The 18,712-nt window shown below is 44.3% G+C and overlaps 1 protein-coding gene across 11 annotated transcripts in view; it reads left to right on the top strand.

Annotated features, from left to right (window-relative positions):
- Positions 1-18,712, top strand: part of GBF1 (golgi brefeldin A resistant guanine nucleotide exchange factor 1) — a 150,291-nt gene that overhangs the window by 75,574 nt on the left and 56,005 nt on the right. For 10 of the 11 annotated variants that reach the window (XM_074999830.1, XM_074999825.1, XM_074999829.1 and 7 more), the window contains exon 4: positions 14,289-14,420. The exons of the other annotated variant lie outside the window; for it this stretch is intronic. In XM_074999830.1, the coding sequence (XP_074855931.1) occupies positions 14,289-14,420 (132 nt within the window). The remainder of the gene's footprint in view (positions 1-14,288; positions 14,421-18,712) is intronic. 11 annotated transcript variants of the gene reach the window in all.

Raw genomic sequence — 18,712 nt, 5'->3', positions numbered from 1 at the left:
TTCAAACTTTCAGATATCCATGAAAACTTGTTGTAGCCGAATGATTTGCACATTGTGCTCACAGAATTTCTTTGGCACAAAGACGCAGATGAGACACATTTTCTCTAAAAGATAGTTGTAATTCCAAGTCTGTCATATAACTTCCACCTCTGTTAGAATAGTCACAGAGAGGTAGCTGTGTTAGTTTGTATCTTTGCAAAACAAAAAAGCAGTCCTATTGCACTTTAAAGACTAACAAAATAATGTATTAGGTGATGAGCTTTCATGGGACAGACCCACTTCCTCAGGTCTGGAAGAGTGAGTCTGTCCCATGAAAGCTCATCATCTAATACATTATTTTGTTAGTCTTTAAAGTGCTACAGGCCTGCTTTTTTGTTCTACCTTTTGGAAGAGAATTCTTCAGAAAAGTCCTTTTCGAGATAGGGTCTCATACTAGCATATATGAAGAAAAATAATTTCAGAAGTGCATTTCCCTGGGTAGGTGGTGATGCATTTCCAGTACCACAAAAGATTAGACATTTGTAATGTCTACACATTTTGATGTCTTTAGAAAAGCTAGAATAGTAGTAGTCTAAAATCTGAAAGAATCAGCTTGACTGAATAATTTTCTTGATCTCAGAGCAATTGGTGTCTCCAGGATTGAGATTGAATCTGTTTGTGAGGCAGCTTGCAAAATTTAGTCTTAAACATTGTGTCTTGGTCTAATCTCTGTCTTCCTGAAATACAGTAGTGCAATGTATGATTGTGGTTTAGAGCCTTTACCTTGTATGAGGTATGAGAGGAAAGTTTTTAGAAATTAGGTTGGGTCAGCATTTAAATTGAGCTTTAAGGTACGTGGCTCTTCATAAAGGTGTCTCAGTATTTCAACTAGGAGTCTGAAATAGAGGATGTATGGTACAAGTAGATTATTACTGGACAAATGTATGGAGTAATTATTTGTTGACTTAATTAAGAAAAGCCTCCAAGTCACTGAAGAGGTATTCAGGTCACAGGGTGAGAGTGAGCTCTGTAGGATTAATTTTAAATCCTTCTCCCAGTGACCTTCAACCTTCCCATGCCAAAGAGCTGCTCAATTCAGTTTTACTGCTGCTCTGGTTCTGGAATAGAGCCTGTTGGACACGGCAGCCAGCTAATTACATATCAACTGTAGCTTAAGGAAAAGTTTTTATATTGAGATTCCAACCTGGACAGTGTGTTGTGTAATGGTGAGAGTGCTGTTGGAGTGTTTTTGTAATATTTTAGGTGAGGATGCTGAGGCAAATGCCTACTTATGAGAAAAGTCAAAGGATTTTTAATTTCCAAGAAGAGCAAATATTAAAACTAAAACACAGCAGCCACTGTCAGCCAGAGCATCATTGCTGTACGAGTGGTTGGCTAAGATGGGAGATTTTTAACAGTCACTAATGGGGAACAAGCCCTTAAGTAAGTTAAAGGAGTCCTGACTAGAGATACCAGGAGTGTGAAATGTTCCTTATGCATCTCATCCCCAACCAAAAAAAAAACAAAACACCTCACTTCTGAGGGGCTCTTGAGATCCCAGCACAATGAAGCAATCATTTGTTAAAGTCATGTGTAGTGAAAGGGAGATAAACACATGAAGGTGCAGTTTGACAAATGAAAGCATTTGTGCCATTGTAATGAAATTAAGCAAACAGAACAGGCTTGACAGCTCTGGGTTCTCCCTGTCAAACTGCATTTGTAATTGTAGCCCTGCATTCATGTATGGCTGTGAATGGCACCGTTCTCCTTTCAGTAACACAGGCAAGGCCCCTGAATGCCTGCACTAATTCACAGGGAATTAGACTTGGAGAGTATATTTGGAGAATTTCTGAAAAGGACTGGTAATTAACCTCTCAGCTCTCCCTCATTAGCTGGGGCATCCTTCATTTTAGACCCATATTTATCTCTGCCTTGTACAAACCTGCTGTTATATCCCCATTTATTATTGTAAAGCATTGATTTCAGAGATTTACAAACTAAGGGTTCTCTATCACAACATTGCTTTTACATAGTCCCACAGTGAGCTCATGTATTCTGCCGTGCAGCAACACACCCTGGAGGGAATGTGTGCATTCCCCTTTCTTCAGCTTCCTCTCATGCTGTCAGCCTGGGTGAATGCAGAACCCGATCTTTTTGCCTTGCTGTGAGTTTATGTAGAGGTGAGAGAGTGGCATCTTTGAGAATTAGAGATGGTCACATGGTTACAAGCCTTCTTTTGGAGGGACTCTTATGATACTTACAGCTCGAGAGCTATACCTAGGGCTTCAGTTACTATTGTTGTGAAGGATATCAGTGCCAGGATAAGGAAAGCAACAGCTGCATTCAAGACTCTCTGTCCCGTATGGAGTTCACAAATAATATCTGCGAAGATGAAACTGCAGATCTTCAACACCAATGTGCGGAGTGTGCTCTTGTGTGGATGTGAGACCTGGCGTATTAAAACGTCTTCAAATCACAAGCTACAGACGTTCATAAACAGATGTCTGAAGTACATCCTTTGTATCAAATGTCAAGACTTTGTATCAAATGAGGAGCTCTGGAACAGAGCAAGACAAGAACCAATTGACATTAAAATCAAGAGAAGAGAGCAGCGATGGCTAGGCCACACTCTCAGAAAACCATCCTCCAGCATAGTCCATCAAACTCTCACATGGAACCTGCAAGGAAAACACAAAAGAGGAAGACCTCGAACAATGTGGAGAAGGTCTACTGAGTTTGAAGGACAACAACTGGGGGTACTCCTGAAGCCAGCTGGAAGTTTTGTCTCAAGACAGAATGACGTCGAAGAGACTTTGTAGATGGCCTATGTTCCAAGTGGAGCACAAGGGTTACGTAGTGGTAGTGGTAGAAAGCATTCATGCTACGGGATTCTGTAGCCAGATGAACAAGCTGCTGAGGTAGGATCAGTCTTGTTGTAGAAGTGGCAGTCTTTTCTGATTTCAGAGGCCTTGTTTAGACAAGGTCTCTTGTTCCAGTAGGACATGAGTTACAAACCTGATTGTAAAAGGTGAACTGGGCTTATTGCAAACATTTGTCCAGGGACACTGTTTAGCTGAGGCTGAGTCCAAGGAGGCATCACAACCAGGAAAAATCACGTGTCCTGGAACAAATGATAAATTGCCTGAATTTTAGTTGATTTTTACCTGTTGCGCAGGTTGCTAATAAATAAAAGACCTGTTTGTCATGTAAGTGTGAGTGCTTAATTGGGGAAAATGTCTTAATCTGGAAACATTGTGTTCCTGTTTGAATTGTCTGGTATGTGTAACAATGAAGTGCACCTAATAAAGATGTTTCAACAGCCTTCCCTTAAGGCCAGACATCAAAGTGTAACAGCTGCTGGATAGAAAAGGGCCAGGCAGGTCATGTGGTTTTGGTTGCAGTTGCCTGTCCTGTGGCTAAATGATGTTGAAATAACTTGTCATAAACTATTTTTCTTGCCCATTTAATCTTATTCAGAAGACATAGCAGACCCTGATAAGAGTTACTCAGGAGTGAAGAGTTTAACTTTCAGAGAAAGCAGCTTACGTGAGCATTTTCGATCAGGAATGTGCCAACGATGTATCACCAATGAGATGAAATCCCTTCGTAGAAGGACTCCATCTTGTATAGCAGGAATGCAGGGGAATGGGTGGTCTTAACACACCTTGTTTTCTGGGGTAAAGTTAGAGGCACCAGCCTCTGGAGTGCAACTGAATGGGATTGCCACCAGGCAGAAGGAGACTGATTTTTATCCTTAGTGAAATTAGCTGTTGCTTGGCGAGAGAGGGAGAGGAAAGAATGTTTTCTAGCATGCTCTTGAAGATGGCATGATGTATTGTAGCTCAGTAGTTGGGTGGTGTCTAGTTTTTCAGTATGAGAGGTCTGAATTTGCAATAAAAGCAAGCACTTGGGTGAGAAATAAGTATTCCTAACTGTACAGCCGTGCTTCAAAGTGAATGGGAGTTTAGAACTTTGTTATAAAAGCACAACTTGAGACTGAATTAGTCTCTTGTTGTTGTGACTGGGAATAGGCCAGAGGATCTGAGAGAGAAAGCATGGTGGTTGCAGTGTTTCTAACCTCACACTAAAAATCTGGCTCTTCTGGCCAGGCGGCTATAATATGTTACTGAAGTGAGAAGGGACATTTCCTGCACTACTTTCTCAATCCACAAATTCTCTCTTGGGTGTGTTGCGCCTGTCACAGAGCTGTTGTGGTTTGCTTGCTTGTTTGCCTTCTCAGTGCAGAATTAGAGTGACTCCTGAATTTTCTATTAATGGAGAGTTGGAGGTAGGGTTATCTTTCAGCTTTCAAAAAAGGATTCAGTCATTGGAGTCCCTGTGGCAGGTTTTGGAAGGCATGGGAAGGCTGTGTGTGCTGGGAGGGGGTATTATAGAGTGGAGTGTGTGTGTGTACTGAGTCGGTTATCTGGAGGGTACTAGAGGGGGTTTACCTCCGTGTCCTCACTCTGAAGCTGGGTCGGGGCAGTGTTGCTCTCTGTTATTGCAAGGCAAGTGGCACAGGCTTCTGATGTACTGCCAACTTTCCTGCCAGGGCCCTATGCGGGTGGGATCAGAAGGGTTAATGGCAGCTGTGACTATGCTCAAAGGCCCAATCAGAACACTGTGTCTGTACTGTAAAAATCCACACGTTTCCTCTTATTTGCAAAATCCACTTGGACAGAGGGCAGAGGATCTCAAAAAAGGAAAATTGGGATATATAATAATGCTAGTTGAAGGTGTCCTGTCTGGATCATTTAGAACCCAGTTTTTACTACAGCTTCTGCCCCTGTCCCTTCCCCCCAACCCCACTCCATTCTGAGCAGTGGGAACTCTTGATGAGATTTTGTGATCTGCTTTTGACATTGTTTATTCTCCTCCATAGCACACAATATTGATATGGTGGCTGCAGTCTTTATCACCCAATTGAAATCGGGTGTACAGTCAGGAGAATAGTAACAGAGAGGAAGCTGTGCTAGTCTATACGCTTTTTGTTTTAATGAGAGGAGAAGTTTCCCATGTTTCTGAGATCTCATACAACAAGATGTTTCCGTGTTGGGATGTGCACTTGGAGAGATGTCTTTTTTTTAATTACCAGTATTTCTGAGCCTCTTGCTGATATGGCCACATCTCTGAAATGTGATGTGATCCCGTCAGTGTAGGAACCCCAGGGATGAGAACACATGAACTCTTTAACTCTTTTCTAAAGTGCTTTGTGGCTTAACCATCATTTTTAGGTCTGAACTGTCAAACACTCAATACTTAGTTTAAATACATCTGCTGTTGGCTAAGCCATTATTAAAGTAGGCTGGAAATGGGTTTTACATTCTCTACTCTGAGGTTCTGATTTTGCCAGGGGGTCAAACCACTGTGATCCTTTTGAGACATATGACCAAAAAGCAATCTGCAAACATCTCCTTGTCTCTCTTCTCACTCCAATTCTTGATCAAAAGTTCTTCTGTTAACTTTCAGGGTTGACCTACTCCTTGAAGGATGCAACCCCTTTGCCCCCAGGTAGTAAGTGAGCCTTCACCCCAAGCTAGTGCTAGAACAGGGAAATGGGGGATACTGCCCAGTTTCTATTATCAGTTGAGACAAGATGAGGGAATACTGGCTGAGAAAGCTGCACTGAAGAGACATCAACTGCAACATGGGGCTGGAGGTACTGAGCATATGATTTTGACCTTGACAGAGTTCTGCAATAGTGGCTGAAGTGTAGTGTAAACCTTTGATGGGAGACCTTCCCACCTACATTATCAAAACACAACTGCACTGAATAAATATAGCATTATTTTATATATTTCTCTATTGATTTTGTTTACGTAAAAGTGCAAAGAATTATGACGAAAACTTTCTAGAAAAGTTAGTGCTGTTTTTAGGCCCAGGAAAGGGATGTTGTCTTTTTATAGATAACATAGGGCATGAGCAAATGCTGTACAGGCTTTCCCCGCATAACAATGCACTGCCACTGAGCTTCAATCCTTTTGTGAAAAGATGATGCAGGAGGTCGTCGTCATGTGTATTGAATCTTTGACGCATCTGTCAGTGCTTCCAGTAAAGGGCCCGTAAGGCCATATGGGCACTAGTCCCCAAGGACTAGATTGAGACCAGAGACATGACATAGGCCATTGAACAACCTTCAGATGGTTGTCGCTTGAAGTGAATCAGTACTTCCCTGGGTTTCAGTCTGTCTCTGAAGGTACTTGGATTTCCTCAGAGAACAGTCCCTTTCCTTACATTTCCCTGCCCCCAAAATACAGGTTATTATGACAAATATAAAACATTATTCTATTTGCCTATTCATATTTTAATTATATATGGAGATATATAATAGAAATAGGTCTAAATAGTGCAAAAATCCTATTAATAGAGAACTCGGTGGAGAGGTGTAACTCAGGTGGAGAGCTCTGTCTCATAAGTAGAGCTTCTGTGGTGTGGTTTTTGGGGTGTTTGTGTGGGGCTTATTTTCAGCAATTTGTGACTCTTTTGTAAATGTCTAAAAACTGGGGAGCTTGGGGACTTTCTCTTGTATATTATGTACATCATTCATCATAATGGTATGTGCTATAATGATTAATCTCTTTGTTAATGGTCCCCAGTGGCCTTTAATGTAGTCCTGCTTCAAACAGCAGTGCATCGTAGCACACTAGGGAACTTGTAGTGTGCACCAACAGGGTCTATATGGGTTCTGATATTTCTGAGTCTATTGGTACAAGAATAGTGCCAGCATCTTAGATGCAGTGTATTTATCTTTTAGAGCAAATTTCATGTAAAACACCTCACCATATCCAGTAATAAGCCTAAGCTCTTGGCACGTGAAGGGATCTCTTGGCTCTCTTTGGTGGTCTAGACATGATAGAGCAACATTATTAGTTAATCTTCTGAAGACTGATCAAGTGTAAGTGCTGTTTAATTTTGATATGTCAGTGGCCTGTGGTAGTGTTCATTGTGTGACACTACGGCACATATCATGCTGTCTCTAGCAGGCGTACACGTGGCTGCTAGTGCGTAGCTGTGCTCCATTTCAGACATGTCCCAAAAAAATAAATGTACATGTATTCTGAGGGTTCTCATATGTAGGTAAGGTTTCTGAATTGGCTTGTCTTCGACAATTAAACCCAGGACCTCTGGATATAAAATCATGAGATGGAAGACCTGGTCCACTAACTTGACAGTGTTCTATGTCTGGATACCCAACTCTGTCTTGTCAGTATGGTTGCAATTTAGCTCCTCGCTGGCTGAGGCTTCACACATGTAAGATTAAGGAGAAGCTTGTTAGCAGGGGAAGAAACAAGAGATTTATATAAGTCCCTTAACTAAGGCCACGAATCTATTTGAAACATAGAGATATACGTATTTCTTAGAATGGAAGGGGCCTTGAGAGGTCATAGAGTCCAGTCCCCCACCATCACAGCACGACTTATCACCATCCGTGACAGATTTTTTTTAAATCTAACCTGCCCCAGGCCCTCGAAAGGTCCCCTCAAGGAGTGCACTCACAACCCTGGATTTACAAGGCCAATGCTCTAACCACTGAGCTATCCCTCCTGCTATTTGATATTCAGGATCTCAGTTTGGATTTTGTAGAAGAGGAAATCTGGAAGCGACCTAGAGATGTCACCTGTCTGCCTCCCACACTGAGTCAGGAGTAGGTTAGGCTCAAAGCTTTTTTTGGGTGGGCAGGAGCAATTTTTCCCCCTCTGCTCGTCAAGAAAGGCACAGCCTTAACGATAGGGGTCTTGGGTACCTGAGTCACTACCTCTCTCCCAGTGTGGTACTGCTGAAGTTGTGAATCACTGAATGATCAGCCTTTAGCACAGATGGAAACTGTCTAATTATGTAAGGGCTTGTTCTTTGTGGGATCCTCAGGGTTGGAACTATTACTCTGCATGTTTCCGATAAAACCTTGATTTATTCTCATTCAAAGCACAACTCATCTTTCTGAGCTCTTATAAGAGAGCTGAGGAAAGGCTGAATGGTTTAACAGATCTGTACAATGGGTTGATGAACTTGGTGGCTATATTGACAGAACGCCATCCCCCTCAAAGTTTATCGTAAGTGTTCCGTTATTGATCTCTTATTTTTGTATCTTTTTAATATTGCCAGATGCCTGTAAATTTGGAAGTGTGCTTATAACAAGACAGGGACTTTCCCCAGTTTACTAACTACTTATTGCCACACCCTCAGTTGCTTGTAGGCATACTTATTGTCCAAATTTAAACAAAACAGCTCCTCAGCTTGCCCTTGACATTTTAGGATCTCTCAGCCTCCCTTGCTAACGGAATCTGGCAGTCCTATTTCTGCTTCCTGTAGCTTCCTGCCACTTTCTCAGCCAGTTCCCCAGCTGAGTCTCTCTACTTCTTTATAGCCCTATCTGCATTCTTCTAAGCCTAAGAAGGGTCAGATAACCAGGCGTAGGTGCACTGGTGCTGCTCCTTCTTAAAGATCCCATCACCTTGTAACACTTGTGCCAAAAAAATGTAGGGTATGTCTGCACTGCAGTTAAAGACCTGCAGCTGGCCTGTGCCGGCTGAACCAGACCTCTGGGGCTTGGGCTAAAGCCCCAGACATAACTGTAGGGGCATGGCCTGGAGCTAGAGTGGTAGGATCCTGTGAGGTGGGAAAGTCCCAGATCTTGCACTGTAGTCAGTCAGAACGTAAGCCACAATTAGTTCCTTATCCCAAGCTGTACGACCCCCAAGTAAGCTGGCATCTGCCAACCATGGTTGTCAAATTGCAGAGTAGACATACCCTGAAGCATTGATGAAAGCATGTGTCATGAACTCTGCATTTCCATAAGCTATTATTTGGGTGTGAGCGCCCAATTTATCCTACTCCTGATATGGGGCTGCTACAACCCCACTGCAAAGCCATAAACATGTTATGTGCCCTCAGTGTTACTGCTCGTCTCCAGTTTATGCTGAGATGCTGTGGGATTCTTTCCCTGTCAATAGTTGATCATCACCTTCTCTCCACCCACCACAGGCCTGTTTCAGGGATCACTCCTACGACAGTGTTCCTACCCTAGAGGAGGACTAGAGGGAGCAGTGGAAGCTGTCCCTGAAGCTTTTCACATCACAGGATTCTACTCATATTTCATGGTGCCCAAGAAGAAAGATGGATGGAGACCAATCTTGGACCTCCAACACCTCAGTTGTTAGTCTTAATCTGAAGTTCCACATGGTTATGCTCATGGCCATCATTCCCTTGTTAGAAAAAAAAAAAAGTGATTTATGGCTCTCAATATGCAGGATGCTTACTTCCATGTTGATGTCCTAGTTAGCCCTTGATATTCACTGAGTCCACAGCACTTTCCAATGGTGTTCTTCCATTCAGCCTTTTCACTGCTCCACGTATCTTCACAGAAGTTCTTTCCATGCAAGCAGCTCACGCCCAGTGGCAAGGAGTCCTAGTTTCCCTCACCTGTACACCTCATGATCCAGAAAGGAAGCTTGAGAATCTGTCCCAGCTTCTTCTACTCCTCTGTTCCCTTGAAGTGAGTATGAAATTTGAAAAATCGACTTTTCACCCAGCGTAGTCCATGGAGTTCATCGGAACATGCCTTTACACAATGGAGTCGACTAGGCTTGATCACATCAGTGACGTTCAGCCCCTCCATTTCAGCCAGAACTTGTCTTTCCTTCTTGGGCTTCATGACAGCATGCACGTATCCCGTAGCCTTTGCTCACCTTCTTTCTATAACTATGGGGGCAAGGAGCCTACTGCCTCATGTACTGAACTCTGTACACCATTCTCACCGTCCCACCAGAGGTAATTTCCTCTCTCTGATAGTGAACAGATATGCTTCGTCCAATTCTCCCCAGACATGTTGGTCATAGTAAACATGTCACTTAACAGCTGGGGAACACAGTGCCTTTGGGCCGCTCCAGAAGCTTCCATACATGTGAGCATTCTGGCACTTCAGGCAGTGTGTAAGGCAGTCTGTGTGTTTACCTCCATCCGTCCACTCATCCTTGTCATGTTCTCATTATGTCGGACAACCTCACTGTGGTTTACTGCATAAACAAGCAAAGAGGCACAAGGTCCCCAGCACTGTGCATGGAAGCAGCACTCTTCCGGAAATGATTCCTTGCACACTGTATCCTCTTGTCGGCAACCATCCGACCGTGATTTGTGATACTCTCGGTGGGAACTTTGCAACTGCCCATGAATGGAGCTTCACAGGGTGGTAACTGCAGGTATTTTTAGTCAGCAGGGAACTTGGTTAGGGATGTTTCTGCATCTCACACAAGCAAGTGCATTCAGTACTGTACAAAAGGAGGAGTTGGTGCTGATTCACAAGACAATGCCCAGGTCATTGACTGGTTGGACCAAGTCAACAATGCCTTCCCTCACCTAACATTGTTGCGAGGCACCTTTTGCAAACTCCCTGTGGGTGAGAGCAGTGGTCATCCTGATCACTCCATTCTGGCCCAATAAGTTTTGATTTCCTCTGCTTTTGTGCATGTCGAAATATCCCCCACTTGTATTCCTAGTGATTTCGGAACTGCTCACACAACCCGACAGCAGACTCAAGGTACCATCATCTACAGCTGTTCCACATGACAGTCTGGGGTTTTGGATGGCTACCTCTGCTAGCCTGAGAATGTTTGTTGGCAGACATCTATGTCATCTCCATTAATAGGAGGTGCAAAAGGATGACCATACCAAGCTAAATGGGTGCACTTCACTTGCTGGCCCTACTAGAATGTTGCTGGCATCCTGATGATCTTGAATTATTTCCTCTTTGAAAGCTTTAGGCTTTTTCTCGACTCTATCAGTGTGTGTGTAATGGCTATTAACGAGTGTTTTATATCCTCTGTTGGAGGGACTTTTAGCTTTTATCCACATGGTGACTGTCCCAGTTTTGGAAGGATCTTGTGCATAAATATTGCTCTGCAGTAGGACCTCAGCCTAGTTCTTGTGTCATTAATGAACTTTCCTTCTGAATCCATGTCCTTCTTCTCCCTTTCTCTTCCTTCATGAAGGTCACTTTTCTGGTGGCCCTCACCTGGAGTCAGATGATAATTTCACCCTTCTTCCCTTCACATTTCATAAGGATAGTGTTTCACTGCACTTGCACCCTACAGTGGTTTCCTGCTTCCACCTCAACTAATTCATATGATTGCCAACCTTCTTTTCCAAATCTCATGCCTCAAGTAGGGAGCAGTGGCTTCAGTCCCTCAGTGTTCATAAGGCCCTGCCCTTTTACCTGCTGAGGATGAAGCCCTTTTGGAAATCTCCTAGGTTATTCATTGCTGTAGCAGAGTGAATTAAGGGGCAGGTGATCTCCACCCAGATATATCAAAGTGGGTCTTAGGATACATTATACTCTGCAATCAGCTACCTGGATGGTCCCCACCAGATGACATATGGACCATTCCTTCAAAGTGCTGGCAAGAACTGCTGTGCTGTATAACATGTCCTTTACAAACATCTATAAAGTGGGCATGTGGAGTTCAGTACACACCTTTTCTTTTCTTTACTAGTGCAGAGAGCTAAAAATGTGTTATGCTCCATTTGAGGGGTGTGGAGGACAGTCTGGGCATGTGCGGCAGGGCCTTTGCCAACTGCCTTGGGGGCAAGGTGGGAGTGCCCAACTCTGCTCCAGTTCTAGCCCCTAGCTGCATTTCCGGTTCCCAGGCCAATGCATGCCTGGCCCTGTCTCTAGCTTCCTCCTCTGGCTGTGGCTCCATTCCCAGCCTGGGGCTAAGGTGGGGCAAGGGCAGTAGTGGAGCCACACCTTGCTGTCAATGTTCCCTTTAATTTTTCGCCCCTCTGAGCAGAGTGAATTTTATGTACACCAGTAGGACGGTGACATGTGACACATTCCCATCATGTTGGTGCACATAACAAAACTCATATGGGGGAGGTGGGGCCAAGAGGTTCTGAATATGGGAGGAGGCTTGGGGCAGGGGATTGGGGTACAAGAGACTCTGGCTGGGATGTGGACTCTGGTGTGGAGCCTGAGATGAGGGGCTCTGCACAGGGAAAGAGGTTTGAGGTAGAGGGGTGTGTTGGCTCCAGCTAGGGGTGCAAGCTGCAGGGTGGGGCAGGGTTGAGGTGTTGAGGTAGAAGGGAAGGAGGCTGCTCCAGAACTACTGCAAGGAGGAAGGACTCCTTTCCCACCTCTTTGCTTGCAGCAGCACCTGGGCTAGGAAGAGAAGGCACATCTTCCTTCTGTAGTAGCTCTGAGGCTAGGGTTACAGGATAGGATCCCCTCTCCCAGCTCCTGCAGGTTACATCTGGGACTGGCCTGGAGATGGGTAGAAGGCTTCCCCAGCCCTGGCAGATCCTGGTGCTGTGGCCGGGCTTGGGACACCTGGTCCATGGCTGGGGCCTTGGGTTCAGGCTGTCCTTGCCACACCAAGCTGACGGCTGGACTCGGCTGGGGCAGGTACAGCCCTTCCTTGGTTATGGCAGGAATCCCTGAGCACCTGCACAGTGCTAAATGGGCAGCTGTATGGCTGTGCAGCTTACAGAGAACTTAATTTGCCATGGGCCCAGCTGCTGGGCCTCCACTGCAGTCCAGGTGCGGCTTTACTCCCACTCTTGCCTCCAGCCCTATTCATAGCCTTGGCCTTGTTTCCTTGCACATGCACTCTACCCTGCCCGAGATGCCAGACGCAGTCCGGCTCCTGACCTTGGCCTGGGGGGTGCAGATTAAGGGGTGGGGACACAACCCTGAAAAGTATGGGGGCTGCACTATTCTCTAGTGCATGATTCTGATTTGATGCAGTGATGCTCCATTCCATGGTGCCATTATTGTCCCAAATGGTCATCCTGGCTAGGTACTCCTTCTCTTAATCATCCTCAGTAGAGTACAATAGGGATCATCTCTTGAAGAAGGGGAGGTTACTTAGCATAACTTGAGGTTCTTTGGATGCATGGCTCCCCTCTGTGTTCCAATCCCATCCTCCTTTGGTTGGTCTGCAGTGAAGGAACTCAAGATGTCATTGGTCCACTCCACCCACTGTCTGCTCAAGTGAAATCACGAGGGAGTGGAGGGGCAAAGGTATGGACCAATGGATGTTACTGCTTTGAAAAGCTCTGTGTGCATGTGCATAGTCCTCAGAAGAATATAGATAGGGATGACTCATCTTGAAGAACCTCAAGTTACACGTAAGTAATCACCCCCTTTTCACTCAGACATTTAGATGTCTAATCTGAAGACTGAGCCTTTTTGGCGATAAGGGAGAGGTGACTAAAATGTTTTGGCTCAGTTTCTCTTACCTAGACAGAATTAAACTGGTCTAGAGAAAACTGGCTTCAGTGCAAGCCCTTGGGCACACCCATCAAATATGTATTCACACTACAGGTGGTGGATATGCAGGTTGAACTTCTCTCGTCCAGCACTCTGTCCAGCAACATCCGTAGTCTGGCATGATTTTAGTTAGCTGGATGACCATTTATCGTGGTTGCACCCACAGTTCCTGTGGTCCCATAAAGTTTGTTTAGAGCCACTATTCCTGGCTCTCTGTGTTCCGTGCTGTTTAGCTGTAATTTACCTCTAAAGGGCTTCTAAGAGCCCAGTAAGGACTCGAAATGTTGGTAATGTGCTAGACAATACCGACTTCCCATGGTCCAGCAAATTCTTTCATTCAGCACTGGTCAGGTCCTGAAGGTGCTGGACTAGAGAGGTGCAACCTGTATTGTGCACACAGTGCAAATTATGGGACATATAGAAGAATGAATCAGGTTTTATATAACTAATGTGATCACATTACAGGCATCCAAGGAAAACGCTGCAATATCTGCCAATTAATTAAAGCATTAATCTAAGCAGCAGCTCTGTGATGTTTACATAGTGTCTGTACAATGGGAGCTCAGACAGGAGGCTCCAGAAGGCTGTTTAGAAGATCTCTACATTTGCATAAGAATTAAGGAACTTCATAAACTCTTTGTCACTCTGCCCTGCTCATTTTTTAGGAGTAGCCCCCACCTTCCCACCAGTTTTCTGAAATGAGTAGTGAGCCATATGTAGGGCTTCCTTCCTGAGGGACTGAGCTGAGACAGTTTCTTAGAGGGGAAATTAAATGCAACCTAATAAATGAGATTAATGAGCAAATTGGCAGTGTGAGGACTTACTTATGTTGTTTGTATGCTGCTGGAGTTTGCAAGATGTGTCTCAGGCTCAAATCTGAGAGTCATGAAAGTGGGGGGTGGGGTGGGGGTCATCATGGCTGTACACCAAATCCCCACAGTGCTTACTTCCCTGTGGCAAGAATTTGTGTTTTGCTCACATTGCTTTTAGTTGTGTGGTCTGGTGATTGGTAAACTCAGTCTCTGATTGTGCTCTCTCTCTCTTACAGAGCTTTCAGAAATTGAACCCAACGTCTTTCTCCGACCGTTCCTGGAAGTAATCCGTTCTGAAGACACTACTGGTCCCATCACTGGGTTGGCACTGACATCTGTGAACAAGTTCCTCTCATATGCATTAATAGGTATGGGGTTTGGATCATTGTATATCCCAAAATGCCAGCCAAGTGTATGCTCTCGAAATCCCATGCATAATGGGATAATATCTACTTGCAGCCTTCTCAGGGTGGAAGTCTGCATAGGCTGCTGGTTTAGGTATGGCAGAATCTAGAGCCATACCCAGGAATTTGTGTGTGTACACATGCACACACTTTTTTGTAAGCATGGACTGCAATTTTTTTCAAGTATAAAAGAGTTCAAAATAGTTGTGCAATGAATGTGCATAAGACAAGTTAATGAAAAATATGAGTGGAAACAGTAAAGCGTATACAGTAGCAAAGGTTTTGTAGAAATTACCTTCTGGAATCTTGCTGTAATATCATAAGTGAAAAAAGATATTCCAAAATATTTGGCCCTTCCCTTTCCTGTTGCTGGCAGCCCAGGGCATGTAGGAAAATATACTGCCTTCCCTGCTTCAGGGCCAGTTCTCTAGGCCTGGGGTTCCCCCATTGTGACCTGTGCCTCTCCCTGCACAGGGAGGAAAAAGAGACAAACCAGACAATGGGGGCAGTGTTTGCATTTGCACCCTTTGAACCCCCAACCCTGCGTATGGGCTTGGAATCTCCAGCAGTACTTAGGAAATAAAGAGAAGTAGGTTTTTGGTAAACTTGGTTCATATGATGCTGACTGTTGCCATGCACTGCTCTAGAACATTAGCAGGTGGTGATAAATAGTTCTGGGACTTCTGGTCTTTTCTAGCCATTACAGGCATTTCAGGTCATTTGAAATATTTATTTTAAGCACCAAGAAGTATATATAAGGTATGTCAGAGAAACACATAAAAGAGCAATCTATGTACTGGAGTGTTTGCAGATACAATGTAACAAGGTGGGGAGGGAGAGTGAAGAATGAGAGAGAGAGTTACAGCAACACACACAGGTAAATGTACACATTACTCAGGGAAACATCACAGAACCATCAAGAGCTGGAAACAGGTGGATTTTTATGTAGGTCAGTCCCTGTCCAGTGGCCTGCATAATCCGTCAGCTCTTGAAAAATTTACTTCTCACAGTCGACATGGCAGTAGTTGTAAAGCAGTTACTGTGTGTGCCTAAATAAAGAGGTGGTGTGTTTTCAGGGAAAGGGTGGGACGGGGGAGGGGAGAGAATCGACTTGTGGCACTAATGGTTTTAAATTAGATCTTTGGGATATTAGGGTTCAGCGGAAACTCGAAACTGTGCCTTCCTGTGCTTACTAGACCCTAGGTTCATTACTGGGGTCGGGGGGGCGGGGGGGTAGAGAGCTGTGCACGTTGATTATTCTGTAGCACCCCCTCGTGGCTGTGTATGCACTGAGTTGTGTTCTGAGAATATCTAGCAATCACCTTGGAACAGGTGATATGCTTCTGCTTGTGTAGAGGTGGCAGGCAGCTGGAACAAAGACTCTGGGCATTGCATTTGAAGGATGGACTAAAATGGAGGGCCTCTCCCACATCTTGTTTATAGAGCGGGGTGGCTGTGGAGTTGGAATCTAGTGACAAATGGCAGCTCCTGCTTACACAGGTTTCAGGCACTTGTCACCAGAAAGCTTGGTATTGCAGGTGAACTTAAGCATCATTTGAGAAAAAGCAACAGTCTGCTAGTTAAGGGGGTTGGGGACTGGGTGGAGAATGCTACGTTGTTACTGAAATCTCTCTGACCTATTAAAATCAGTGTCTCAGTCTCTTTCTCTTGGATGGTACTTTGGTTTCTCTGCTGTGGTGCATGTAAGAATAAAATACTTAAATGGTGGGATGTCTCCAAACTTTTTATGTAATTTTAAAGTTTATGTACTGTGACGATAAATTCATTAGCAACAAATAAATCATTTCTAACACATGCAGCTTTACAAATACAAGTAACAGTGCACGTCTGTTGTATCCTGGTAGAAAGAAGATATGATCATTTCTAAGTGGGAATTGGGTGCACAATGCGTGCCTGTGTGAGCACGTGAACTGGGCAGTAGGACCACACTTTTAGCTTTGTGTTGTAACAGGTATTGGCACCGGTACTGTAGAGACACTGCGTCCCTGTCAGTAGGGAAACTGCTTAAATGCTAAAGACGGTTGGATTTCAGTAGTTTGTTTTAACAAAGCTAGACAGAAAGTGATTGAGAGTTTGACAGTGTTCTCTAACTTTCTAATCAGCTACAGATCACACCAGAGCTGTGCAGCAAGAAACCATCTCTAAAGTGTGTGGGATGTGTAATTTTTTTCAGGCAATGGCAGAATCCTTTGGTTTTTGTTTTGGAACAGCACCTGTAATCCAAGTTCTCAGTGATTGTTTTAGGTGGTGTTTGCAGGGGCCTTGCCTTTTGTGCTGCTCCAGACACTAATGAGGCTGGGATTAACAGTACTGATTGAATGTCTGGCTGGGGCGGTATTGTTATAGTAAAGCCCTGGCATTCTTACCTTGCCTTTTGTGATATTAACTTAGTTCCTGTGCTGGAGTGAAGTATCAGAGTGCTATCTAAAGATGCACAGAGTGCAAAACTCTTCTTAACAAGCAAGCTTTTCTCAGACTGTAAAAGCAGGGAACAAGAGTGGGGAAATGTAGTGGGGCTGGTGTATGCTGTACTTTGAGTCTGGGTAATTGAATGACCAAACCAAAACCCTTTCCAAAATTGGCATTCATCAGTCTGTTTTGGGGTTTAAGACCATCACACTGTGATGGGACTCGTGTATTTAAGGCAACATGTTGGAGGAAGCATCTTGAGATGCAGTGTGATTACGAGCAGCTCCCTCTTCCTACTCCTAAGGACATTTTCTGGAGAGCACACATTTCACATTCTCTCAAAGGGAATCTGCACCAGCTAATGAGGTGGTTGCTTTTCTTTGCCTTGTCTTCTTTAAGTGCTCCTTTATCTTCCTGATCATCCAGTGGCCCCGCGGATCGTTTAGCATACTTTCTGCTTCTGATGTGCTTAACATTTTTTGCTATTTGTTTTGTGTCTTTTGCTGCTTGTTCTTTAAAATTCTTTTTGGCCTGTCTAATTTTACTTCGACACTTGACTTTCCAGAATTTAAGCTCTTTCCTGTTATCTTCCATAAGCTATGACTTCCAATTTTTACAGGTTTCCCTTCTGGCTTTTTACTCTATTCCTCATAATGCTTTTTAAAATTCAGGAACCAAATGTAGTCTGGCACGTTTTTGTTAAATAATTCCATGCCGTTTGCAAACATTTCACTCTTGTGTCTGTTTGACTAGGTTTCTAATTTTTCTGTAATTCCTCTTTGAAGTTAAATCTTCTCTGCGAGTTAAGTACAACTCAAATTCACACTCCTCCTCAGCCCTGGTTCAACTCTGCATGGCCTCAGTTCAGTGCCCCCCAGCTGTGCTCACCCTCTGGGCCCGGCTCTGGCTCCAGCTCAGCTCCATCCCCATGCCCCCTGCAACCCTAACCCACCCACCCAGGCTTAATCCCCCTGCCCCACGGCCTCAACCCACCACCAGGCTTAACCCTCCACAACTGCCCCACCCCCAACCCAAGACTTGCCTTCCAGAAGGAGTTCCAGGTGTTCCTGCTGATTCCCCAGCTGCAGAACGTGCATTTTGTTGGGGGAAAAAGCCACCCCTGACTTACGTGAAATTCGAGTTATGCAAGGTCGTGTGGGAACAGAACCCTCGCAGAAATCGAGGTACTGTTGTACTTTAGATGCGTTTGCTGCAGTAGAGACGATCAATCTTGTACGGTAGTAGAATTGGTTTTTATTGTGAAAAGAATAAAAATTGTCTTCAGGTTCTCTTTTTTGTTTTCTTTTCTGGTATGAACTGGTTACGAAGACCTGTAATACATGACAAGCTAATTCGGCCAAGTTTTGGACTTCACTCCATACTGTGACTACGGGGTGACAAGTGGGTTGGCCTTTAAGCTTTTTTACTATGTTACTAACTCGTACATGCTGCATTGGCCCTGAACTGTATCTTTTATTTAAAAAAAAAACAAACAAAAAAAACCCACTTGTTTGTTCCCTATCAATGTGCGTCATGAGAATAAATGATGACAGCTGTATCTTGGGCATGTTACCTGTTTTTACAGATAGTTTGATTTACTGCTAGCGTCATTTAGGGCAGGTCTGCGCTACAAGGGAAGGTGGAATTAAGTTATGCAATTTCAGCTGTATTAATTACATAGGTAACGTAGACATACTTTAATTCAGGCTTTCATGCTATCTCCACTAAGGGCGGTTGATGGGAGCGTTTGCTCCTGTCAGCTTCCCTTACTCCTAATTGGAATGGAAGTGCTTTGGTCGATGGGGGCGTGCTGTAAATTTGATCTA

The sequence above is a fragment of the Carettochelys insculpta genome, chromosome 7, assembly GCF_033958435.1.
Source record: "Carettochelys insculpta isolate YL-2023 chromosome 7, ASM3395843v1, whole genome shotgun sequence".
NCBI lineage: Eukaryota > Metazoa > Chordata > Testudines > Carettochelyidae > Carettochelys > Carettochelys insculpta.
This window is presented reverse-complemented; position numbering and strand designations above follow the sequence as displayed.